We start from the raw sequence: 12366 nt of genomic DNA on the forward strand, positions 1-12366 counted from the left end.
CTAAGAAATAAACTGTTGACTGAAGGCACAGGATGTAATACCTGTTCTTTAGTGCCAACCAAATATAACTTCAGACATACCTTGGCAGCCTTCATCTTCCACACAGTGCGATCATCTTACATTTCCAGCCTTGTGTCATATTATTGCTTTTCTTACCAGTGAAACTGGAGCCTTCGCCCACTTATATAAACATCTGTAAACCCCTCCAGTTAGATATTTTACCCATGGAGCCCTTTTCAACCTATGCATACATCATTGGTGATTTGGGTTATGATTTAAAAGCTATATCCTCCATGGAGCTGTGCTTAATATCATTGATTAGAAATCATGCTTTGCTTACAAATTTATGTAGTATCTTGGTTATGTGTATTGGAGCCATTGACCGTGTAATAGAGTCAATACGTTAGATATCTTCTCTCCCCTTCCAGGCCACGTTAACTTTTTATGGGCTGAGGTGAAACAGTCTTCTTTTAACGTTCCTAATAACATCTGGTTGAATATGCTTTAGTCAATATATGTTGGATAAATAAAAAAAGAAGAAAATATTACCTGGAAAAACGTTTTATCAGACCACATAGTTTCATAATAATGAAATTTTTTTTTACCTAAACTACTGGACTTATGATTTAGAATACAGTACTTCTGATTCAGAATGATAATGCATCTTTCTGATAGTTATACAAATGCTAAATTTTACTTAAATATATGAAAGGTTAAAGAAGACGTCTTTTTTGGGAGGAAAAACTTTATTTGCTCTGATTTTCTTTCAATATAGTAACATTTACTGAAATTTACTATATGCTAGGTTCTGTTCTGAGTGTCTCACATGTATAAAGCTCAAGAAGTAGGCACTATTATTTTGCCTTTTCACTGGTGAGGAAGTTGAGTTTCCCCCCTGGTCCCCCCTTCAAAAGTAAGTAAATAAAGATATTAAAAGATGTACAGATAGAAAGAGGTGACGTTAGAACCTGAGTGATCTAACTTCAAAACCGTATCTTAACCTTTTTCCTCTAAATCTGAACCACGGAACACAGAAAATGACTGGAATGATTATTTTTTCAATTCTTGCAAGGATTGTATGTAACTAGTCCTTTTCTTGGTTCATAGGAGAGAGGTTAATTTACTACATCCACTGGATGGCTTAAGGGCTATGGTGTAAAGGTGATATCAAAAACAGAACTGAGACTTTAAAAGCAAATTGGAGCCACTGTCCCCTCATTGTTTAACTTAACATAGGTCTTACAGAATTGAACAGAAAAATAAATGACCTGAATGTTAAACTTGATTAGTGGCAGTATAATTTATTGAGCTGTTCATTTCTGTCTAGTGTTTGCTGCTCCAGAAGACTGGGAAGATGGGGAAGGTTATTATTAGAGAACACACAGGCTTCTATATTCTGGGCTCATTTGCCTAAGGAAGCATTCACAGCTTCTTTAAGTTTCTGGAGCTGCTTTCTGAAGACTTTCCTTATTCTCCCAACCAAGTCCTGAGACCTGGGCATTTAAAGGGAAGTGGCTGCAAATTTCTCAAGACCCTGAAGTAAGGAAGCTCATGCTTTGAAAGGAAAAGGAAGGTAATGGCAAAACCCAGGAGGTTCTGGAAGGACAGCAAGTTGTGGGTTCAGAGCGGAGAGGCACCACTTGCATATAACCACCCAGTCCCACTGGGGTGGCTCTGTGTGTTGCTAGAGAAGCTGGGCATTATAGTGAACTATCCTCTTTTAATGGACCTCATGTCATTTTGTGTAGGACAAAAACTCATTTTATTGAGTTAACTATTGTGAAAAACTTCATATGCTTTAAAGGCAATTTTGAAATAAGTATAAAGATTTGCAACATACTTAAAATTGGAAGATGATGCCTTATGTTGGAAGGATGTTTAAAAACTTACAGTGATCTTTTTCACTCATTATCTGTGTCTCAGAGTAGTCAAATGACTAGTCCAAGAAAAGGTAACAAGGGGCAAGCACATAACTGGAGTTTCTGTTTTCAAGTCCAGTGTGTTTCCCACCTCAGCAGCTTTGTCCTTCCAATACACAGTGTTTTAATCTTTATCTCTTATGCTAAATATGAAAGGCATTCTTGCTAATGTATGCAAAGTGTAACAGAAACTCTTTGCCAAAAACTGAATTTTTAGTACAAATTTACATGATTCTAGGTACCTTACTACCCAGAAAATATATGAAGCTGTCTGTGCTAGAGGCTTCAAGGGGTGGTTTAATTGTCATCCGCATCCTTCCACAGTCCTGTGGCAGTTGAGACTGAGAAGGAAAGGAACAATGCAGGAGGGAGTTGATGGTTTTGAAGAAGACCCTGGAAGTCCTGTGATTGTGTAATGAGCCAAGTGATATGAATTTATTTTCCTTAAAAATGACTAAAGATAATTTTTTAAGTTCAGTATAAGTGGTTAAAAGATTAAACTATATGATTACTTCCATACATTGAGATGATACATCTCAATGCAAAAACTTGCTTAATTTTTGATGGAGAAATTTAGAAGCATTCCCATTAAAAACAGAAATAAAAAAATATGCCCACTACTGGCATTATTAACACTTTCTGGAAAAAGAAATAAGAGCTATAACAATTAGAAAAGCAGAAGAAGTCATCGTTTACATATATGTTATTGACCTCAAAAAATCAGGAGAATAAAGTGAAAAACTATTATAAATAATAATATAATTATTTTAGGTTCTGACTAATAAATTTTTTCATATTATTTTTTTAAAGTTTATATATGTGTCTTTGGAAACTACACAAACTTTAAAATATTAAGGAAAAAGTAAAAGTATAGGAATAATCTAAAATATTATTGTTTTAAAAAGAGCAATCAGAAAGAACAAATTCCACCTGATATTAAAGCTAATTATAGATCTGCAATAATTAAAGCTGTCATATTAGTAGACAAAGAAGTGAATGAAACAAACCCAGATCAGACCCAAGGCATACCAGCATACCAAGATTTAGCATAGAGAAAAGGGTAACATTTTAAATGAGAGGTGAAAGAAATGAGAAACCATTTTGAGGAAGATAGAACTGGAGTCTCACCTCACACCTTACACCAAAATAAGTTCCAGATTGATCAAAAATTAAAACAAAAATGGATGAAGAAACAAATAGAACTCAAACAGTAAAACTGAGGGAAAAAGCATGAGAAAATGTTTCAATAAATCTTTAAAGCAAATGGTCTTCATAAGCATGAGAAAAACCAAAAAGGGAAAAAAAGGCTGATACATTTGACTAAATCAGTATGAAAACATTTTTACATGACAAAAAAAAGTTCAAGACAAAAGCCCAAAAATACAAAATAGTCATACCATATGTGACAAAATAGTAAATTTCCTTAATATAAAAGATGTCCTGCAAATCAGTAACAAAAAGGTCATTAACCATATAGTATAACATATATAACATATAACAGATTCGCTCTCAAGTTTCATTTTAATATGTTTGAACAACATATTTATTTACACTCCTTATTGAAATTAAAGTTGAAGGAAATCAAAAGAGTACAAAGAATGCAAGAAGAGACAGGAAGGAAGAGAGTTTTTTAAAAATTCTGGAGTTTTAAAATAGTGCACTGAAATGACTGCTTTCTCAGCAGAGCAAAAGCAGCAGCAGAATCCCAAGTGCCTGCAGAAGTAAGTCAGATTGTTCCAGTGGACTCTGAAAAGGCTCTGGACCTGGAGGCACCATGTTCTTCTAAAATAGGGGGTAACAGATGGCACAGAAAACAGAATCGATTGCAAGTCTCTATGTAGGGAAGTGGGACATTCATGAGTCCCTTCACCTACCCCTCACCAGCCCTGCCAGAGAGCAGAATGGAGTAATACTCGTTCATGGCTTACAAAGTAAAATCTGTATTTGTTACCGAGGTCAGACCATAGCAACAATAATCCACATTGTGGTTGGGTTTCCCTGAGAGACCACAAAAGTTTCTTTAATACATCATGCATTGGAAGCTTTTCCATTAATAGTACCATAGAGCTTAAATAGCATGTGGACTAACTCAGTATTTCCTAGAGCAGGGCACCTAGAGTTTCAGAATGCTAAGTGCAAACCTCCTTCCTTTCACTCCAGAACAGTCCTGTTTCCTGTTGGCTAAGCACTTCTAAAACAGAGCTCAGTGGTGGTGAGGGAACAGGTAAAAAGCTTCCATGGAAGTGGTGACAGAGGGCTCTTAGTGAAGATGGGAGCTTGGGGATACTGGAGATGGCAGGATTTGATCAGCTGGGATGGGTAAGGTTTATGGTAGAAATGGAGTGAAGACCAGTGTCTGAGACGTGAACAGTAGTTTGTATGCAACATCAGTCAGGGGATCCTTACACCTTTATGTAAGGGGAGTCTGAAACTCGGGGCTGCCTCTTTGCTTTTGGCATTCTTCTGCTTTTATCTTAGGCATCTACAGTTTATTTTTCTCTAACTTTTTACATGATTAGAAAATTCACAATGCTCACCAGGCATGTAAAAGTGAGTATCTGGGTAATTATGGTATTATTTGTGGCAGAGGGAAACGAGATAATGTAAGTGCTTATTCCTGTGGAACAGATGAGTAAATGCTGGTGATACACCACTGTGGACTGCACTGTGGCGTGTAGACGCCATGGGTTCCATAAAAATTTCATTTAAATATTCCAAACACCATTTTTTTTTAAAATGAGGGCTTTGAATCAGGTGATTCGTAAGTTTACTTCCTTGCCTGGAATTCCATAATTCAGTGATTTCAAGATGATTAAAGCAATATAACACTATATGTTATTCATGTTGAAAAAGATAAATCACAGTATCTTTACTAATGGAGGCATCATCTTTAATCAGGTACTCTACTGGTAAAATACTTGAAGTACTGGTCTGATTGACAGTGAGCATGATTATTTATGGGGCATGTAATTGTGAATCTATCTTTAGGTTTAATTATTGTTTTTTTCCAGGAAAGTAGGAATTGTTTTTGACATTTTACATAATGGACATATGTTATATAGTCACTTAATAGCTAGGTAATTACTCCATGTCTCAGTTTCCTCATCTACAAAATTGGGATCATAACAGTGGATGCCTCAGTGGTGGCTGTGATGATTAAATGAATTAAGGCCAAGGTTAGTTGTTATTAATATTATACATGAGAACCCTTATCTACCTTCACTGTCACTACTTGGAATCTTAGCAGTGATGAGCAGGTACAATATCCCATGGGAAGGCTTTTAGAAAAAGAAAGTCCTGTGGATCTTCCTAAGGGAGGTATTTAATGAGGTCATGACTAGAGGCAGGGAGAACATTTAGAAAGCCATTGCTTGGTCCAGTTAGTCATTGTGGTGTTGGTGTGGTGTTGAAGAGGAGGGTCCAGACCTCCAGTTCATTTCTTAGTTGGTAATTCGGATTAGAATTTGCTGATTGATTGTGAGGGGTGAAAGAGAGGGAAAGGCTGAAGATGACATTTAGCTTAGCTTCATAAATACACCACTATCAGACTAAACAGGACATTCAGGAAGAAATGCATGATCAGAGGGAAAAAATAATGAATGTACTCAGTCAGGAGGTGTATCAGTAGGTAGTATCTAGGAAACAATTAGAAATATGAATTTGGGTTTAAGGAAACACCAGTAGTGTGCTAAAAGTCATAATCTTTTAAAAAATGGAATGTAGCCTCCCATCCGCCGCCGCCGCCTGTGCGCCTCTCCCCGCGGAGCAGAGCGAGTGTGGGTCACCGGGTCACTGGGTCACTGGATCATTGTCTCCGCGCCCAAACCCCGAGCACCCCGTGGAATCCCTCACGTCATCATCAGAACCATCAATGAGATGCAAACATGAAAGACAAGAGGAAGAAGAAGGACCGCACCTGGGCCGAGGCTGCCCACCTGGCACTAGAAAAACACCCCAACTCACCAATGACAGCAAAGCAGATATTGGAAGTCATTCAGAAAGAAGGGTTAAAAGAAACAAGAAGTGGAACTTCTCCTTTAGTCTGTCTGAATGCAATGCTTCACACTAACAGTCGAATAGGGGATGGAACGTTCTTCAAAATCCCTGGAAAGTCAGGCCTCTATGCTCTCAAAAAAGAGGAGTCGCCATGCTCCGCTGATGGAACACTGGATTTAGGCTGTGAGTCTGAACTGGATGGCCCAGAGATGGCGGAGGCCGCTGCCAGTGGGGAAGGAAGTGGAGGTGGGTTGCTGTATTTCTGTGTCGATGTTTCAGGAACTTGCTGCAGTGTAGAAGATCGCAGGTGTGGTGTGATATAAGAGAATAACTTCTATGTTTCCCCCCACACAGCAGCTTATTGTGTTATGACTCGCCATAATTCTGAGAGAAATCTGTATTGTTTCTGTGGTAGGAGGGATTAGGTGGTTAAAGCTGGTACCTGTAGAATATGCTTTCCTTATTAAATACTCTTATTTCTGGTTTGAGTTTGTCTTTTCCTATCTGAGTTTAAAGGGATATTTTTATGGATATCCAGAGTTACTCGTATAACTAAATGGCCCTGGTAATAAATTGCATGCTTGTTAAGAGGGATTCCTATACCTTCAGTTCCTCCTAGTTACCTATGGAACTTCAGTGTCCGGTCTGGTGCAAACCAGAGTGTTTGTGAACCATTTGTGGACGTTGCAATGAAATTGCAATACATCCAGTTCAGGGGTATCAGGTAAGCATCATTGGTAGCATGTGAGATCAACCACCCAAATCATTAAGGCATCTGGCATGACTGCACCTCGTGGAGCATGTTCTTACTCTTACACATGGCTGATATACGTATCACCTGATTCTCTATTCCTCCTGGTTTATTTTGCTCTCTTTTCTGCAGACCTCTTCTGAGTAAGAAGAAGACTTCATTGGCCTAGTGAAGCACGCTATAAAGTTTAGTAAATGTTTAGTTATATTAGGTATATTTTATTCATAGAGAATGTTCAAACGTCAGTACTTAAAGTGTTTAGACACTGTCTCCCTTGAAAGTGTTAGGGGAAAATTGCTGCTTCCATTATTTTATTGCTGTTATTTCTCTGTTTAATTGCTTGCCTCTCATATCCTTTAAATGTTTTCTTTTAATTCAGTAAGGAAAATTATTTAAATCTAGACACCTAAACCTATCTTGGAATAAGGACTGCTTTGAGAGGAGTGGTTCTCCTTAGTCTGGATCCAAAAAGGATTAAGGAGTTGTCTTTTCTCTGAAAGAAATTGAGTCCTGGAAATATTTATTTGGAGTCACATGGGTTTCTCTGGTTGTCATTAAGTCACCTTGAACAGTTTTTGGCATGTCTTTTGTTGTATATATCTGGAATATCTTTTGCTGTATAAATCTGGAATATCTGATATGCACAATTTCAAATGCAAGTATGGTACATAAAACATATTACAATCCAAAAAAAAATGGAATGTAGAATTTATGCTGTTAAATTAATAGGATTATCTCTTAAATGTAGCCAGTGGAAAAAAAATTTTTTTAAAACTCTTTATTGGAATATATTTGCTTTACACTCTTGTACCAGTCTTTGGGGTACACCAAAGTGAATCAGCTGCATCTACACATGAAAAAAATTTTTTAATTAATAAATTGATAATGCTAAAAGAATTAAATCCTTCCCAAAAAGGAACAAAGTGAGTCATTCCTATTAGGAGACATTTGCAGAAAAAGCCAAAACACATAACTAGACTGTTTACATGGAAGTATGTCTGGAGAGAAATCAGAATTTGATATGAAATGCAATAATTTATAGCTACTTAGTTCCTTTATCTCAGAGTTCTTTTAATTTAATCAAATATTTCCACAAGAGCTCCAGGTGAAATTCAAGGCAGAGTGTGTCCATATTAGCAAAGCATCTCATTGTTTTTGTTCACCACCACCAAAGGCAGCCACCTTCAGAGTGTAATGTGTGAACTCTTTGACTAGTGCAACATAACATTTTAAATATATCTGTGCTCTGTTGCAAAATATGGGGCAAAGAAAGAGCACAGTGCTAAATAGAGGTAGCTCTGTTACCTAGTAGCTGTGTGACATCTCTAAACCTCATCAGTAGCAAAATAGAGACAATGAGTTATATCACAGGATTATTAAGAGGATTAATAAGTAATATATAATTTAAAAGATATTGATAACGAGGTTTGTAATGTAGGGGTTAGGAAGTACGGTTATTAGAGCCAGACTCCTTGGTTACAAAATCCAGCCTAGCCTCTAATTTACTTTGTTTACAAGTAACAACGTTTCTTTGTCTTAGTTTCCCCATCTGCAAAATGAGAATAATTACGGTTCCTAACTCATAGAGTTTTGAAGATTAGATGAATTAACATATATAAAGTGATTTTTAGCAGCAATTGTACACAGTAAGCATTAAATCAGGGTTACTAATTTTCTTTATTATTAGATAAGGCTCTTAATTAGTGCTATTCCCACAGTAAGTGCTCAAGAAGTGCTAGGCATCTTATTGTGGCTACTAATATTCATAACAATTCTGGCCTCATTATTGAGGATGCTGATATGTCAAGAATAAATGTCAGAAACTGCGGCAGGGATCATCAGATTCTAGAGGTTGATAGCAATTGGAAATACATATTAGAATCAGAAAATTGTCCCTATTCTGCTTTTGTTCACTTCAGCAGAGCAGCTGATGAGGATTCTAAGGAGCCCTTGAGCAAGCAGGATGCCTGAGTAGCAGATATCAAGCATCTCATTTCACCACATCAGCAACCTGTGCTGTCTGTGAAGTAGAAATCACTTGTGGACAATAAATATTTCATGATGGTTGAATCTTTACCAAGAGTGTGTTTTGGACACGTTAACACCTTAGGATAATTTAGAACCAAATTTGAAGTTGTCATGATAGATGCTCAATGAATTTTCTTAGAGATGACATCTATGCAAAAACCCATAGGGACCACAAGAAATGTGAATTTTTTTCAATAACATGATCACGTGTTTAATTGATTTTGTGGATATTAATAGCATCTAAAGTATAGCTTGTATAGTTATAATACAGGATAATTTGGTTTTCATATGAAGATAGTATCTTTTTGGCCTTTGGATAGGAGAAAAAAATTATACAGAATTAAAGTGGTCCATCTAGTGTGGTATTCTGGCAAACAAACACATGGACTAAGTTGTCCTGCTTGATTCCAACTTGAATTATCATACTTGCTCTCTCTATTGCCTCACCTCGATTCTTTCCTCAATCTTACCAATATTTCTTGTACTTTATCCTCATCACTTCCATGAGACATCTCTTAACCACGACACCAATGATGTCCATTCTGCCGAATCTATGTGTCATTTCTCAGTACTCATGTCACTTGACCTCCTTACAGCCTTTGACAAAATTGATCGCTTCTTCTTTGGAAAAACCCAACTATTCTCCTCTGGGCTTTTGTGATACCATGTATATTCTGTTTTCCTTTTTCTTCTAATTGCTACTTCTCAATTTAATTTACTGGTTCCTTCTCTTTTGCCCAACTTCTAAATGTCGAAGTGTCCCCAGAGTTTGGCACGGGCACTTTTGTTTGTCAACTTGCATTCTCTGCCTAGGTGAGCTAATCCAGGTTCATAGTTTCAAATGCCATTTATTTCCTGATGAATCCTAAATCCATACTCAGGTGTTAGCTTCTCTTCAGAACTTGAGGCTTGTGTAAAACTTACCATGTACTCCTGAGTGTCTAATTGGCATCTCAGGCTTAGTACATTCCTCTTCCACCTACCATCTGCTTGCTCTGTCAAGCCTGGTGACTGATCTTCCCCCCTCCAGTTAATGGTTTCGTCTTCTACTCATTTGTTCAGACTGAAAGAAAATCTATTTATCGAATCCTCCCTTTTCTTCATACCACACATCCAGTTCATTGGTAAGTCTCATTGTCTTAGTCTAGCACAGAACCTTCTCGTTCCTAGATTATTAACGCAGCTGTCTAATTGGTCTCCCTGCTTTGACTTTTTTGCCATTCCTTCCCCATAGCCAGATGTGATCATTTAAAAACAGTGGAACAGATCCCTGCTCACCCTCCCTCCCTTGGGTTTCCCATTGTAACTGTAATCAATTTACATTGAATTACATAATATGTACAATATACATTAAAATACAGTAAAACATGAACTTCTTATCATGGCCTCTAAGTACCTGTCTGAATTCAGTGTCTATTATTCTTGCCCGTGTTTCATCACACACAAGCACTACAGTTTTCTTTCTGTCTCTTGAGTGTCCTTGGCTCATACTTCAGGGCCTTGAGATGGTTCTTTTCTATTGCCTCAGGTCTTCAAATGTCTGACCCATTGTTACAGACTGAATGTTTGTGTCCCCTCAAAATTCATATGTTGAAACCTAATCCCCAGCATAGAGGTATTTGGAGGTTGGGTCTTTGGGAGGGGATTAGGTCATGAAGGCAGAGCTCTCATGAATGGGATTAATGCCCTTATTTATAAAAGATGTCCCAGAGAGTTCACTTGCCCCTTCCTCCATGTGAAGGCACAGCGAGCAGACTGCTCCCCACGAACCAGGAAGTGGCTCTTATCAGACACCAAATCTCCTGGCGCTTTATTTTGGGACTTTGCAGCCTCCAGAACTGTGAGAAATAAATTCTGTTGTTTATAAGTCACTAAGTTTATGGTATTCTGTTACAGCAGCCCAAATGGACTAAAACACTCTTTCTCATCATTTACCTTCCCAAAGACACCTTCTGTAGATACTCTGGCTAAAACTCTCCTCCTGCTTCTGCAGTCATTCTCTATCCCATTACCCTGTTTTCTTTCATAGCAGTGATCACCATCTGCTGTTATCTTATTTTTGGATTTTCTTTGCTTACATCTTTGCTGTCTGTTCCACTCTCTCCTGGAGTGTTAGATCCTGTGGATCTAACAGGGCTTGATTTGTCTTGTTCATATCTTCTCTATCTAAAATAGCACGTGGTCCTTATGAGGTGCTCAAAATATTTATTGGATAAATAAATGAATGTTAATGGAGGTTGGAGAGATGGCCCAATACCTTTACTTTTAGGTAGGAAATTGAAGATAGATACATTTTATGTAGGTAAATTTCTCAAGGTTTAAAAGTGTATTTCTTCTGATTTGAAGTTACTTCACTTATACTTCAGTTTTGGGGGTTTAGCTTTGTTTTATTTTGAGCTTTCTGTGACTGTTAGTTGTTATAGCAATATACCTAATGGACTGTGAAACCCTTTTAAGTATGTTTTACTTGTACTTTCAAAACCTGTTTTAACTCTATGTTTACTTTAGCTTACTGGACCCAGTGGTCTGAGAACAAGTTGTTAGTTGAGGTTACGTTAATTCACATATTTTAGTCCCTGCTTTGAGAAAAAGAAGAAAATAGACCCATTTAAGATTACATAACTTGCCCAAAGGTACCCAGTTCCATTCTACTAATTTAAACTTACTAAAAGGGAAGTAGTTTGGGGGGCACCATTCTTTGACATTATTCAGCAGGTAACTAAGTGTCTATATTAGGTTTCTAAAGATTCAAATGTGATACAAAATCTTAGAATTTTTTGCATCATATTTATTTCTTCTATATGAGGGAAATACACAGACAAAGTATAATATAGTAAGTATTTCAGTGACTGTAAATTTTTCAGTAAATGAAAATATTTCAGTAAATTTCAGAATTTTCTGGAGAAGTTCTATCACACCTGTAAGTTATCTTCATATATGACAAAATTTTTTTGAACCAGAGAAGATTCTTATGTATTTGATGGTCTGTCATTCTAGGGAAAAGCTGGAAATCCTATATGCTGAATTCCAGAGCCAGTATTAAAATGTAAATATAACATTTGTACCCATTAGATATGAAATCTATAGGGTAAAGGAGCACTGAATTCAGAATTAGAAAATTAGGACACTAATCTCAACTTTGTTACTAAGTAGTTGTGCTATTTTAGGAAAATTCTTTAAACTGGGGCTTTAGTTTACAATAAACTGTTTAGATATTCTTTAAGGTCCATTCCAGGTGCAGAATATGATACTATTAAACTTCTCTGTTTGGAAGCTTTTCAGGACAGTATTGAGATTCATCTCTATTATTCATTAAAGACCAGATATGGAGAATTGGAAGTAATTTCCAGTCTGTTGACAGTGACTTAGCAGCAGATTTCTTCTCAACTCAAAGGGTTAAACACATTTTGGTTATAAAACTATGAGTATGTATGTGTCAGAGAAAGGGGAGTACGATTTAGATAGACCCACACTTGTCAGAGATGACACAAAGAATGAATGCACCCATCCGGCAATCACTGATTCATAGTGGCAAGTGTTAGAACTAAAAATAAAGTGCTTTGTGATTGCTTTTTTGGGGTGGGTGGGGGGAGGCTGAGAAGCCTTGTGCAGTGGAATACCCCAGACTACAAAGGACCAGCTGACTATCATTTTGCCCCAGTGCCTCTCCAC

General features: G+C 37.1%; 2 protein-coding genes across 12 annotated transcripts in view; one reads left to right on the forward strand and one right to left on the reverse strand.

Moving 5' to 3' along the window:
* Positions 1-12366, reverse strand: part of LOC130858183 (sodium channel protein type 3 subunit alpha) — an 80750-nt gene that overhangs the window by 9941 nt on the left and 58443 nt on the right. The gene's annotated exons all lie outside the window — the stretch shown is intronic.
* LOC130858371 (putative Polycomb group protein ASXL3) lies at positions 5804-6238 on the forward strand. The gene has a single exon (XM_057744703.1). It carries the CDS (start codon positions 5804-5806, stop codon positions 6236-6238), a length of 435 nt encoding a protein of 144 aa, XP_057600686.1.

The sequence above is a fragment of the Hippopotamus amphibius genome, chromosome 8, assembly GCF_030028045.1.
Source record: "Hippopotamus amphibius kiboko isolate mHipAmp2 chromosome 8, mHipAmp2.hap2, whole genome shotgun sequence".
Classification (NCBI taxonomy): Eukaryota; Metazoa; Chordata; class Mammalia; order Artiodactyla; family Hippopotamidae; genus Hippopotamus; species Hippopotamus amphibius.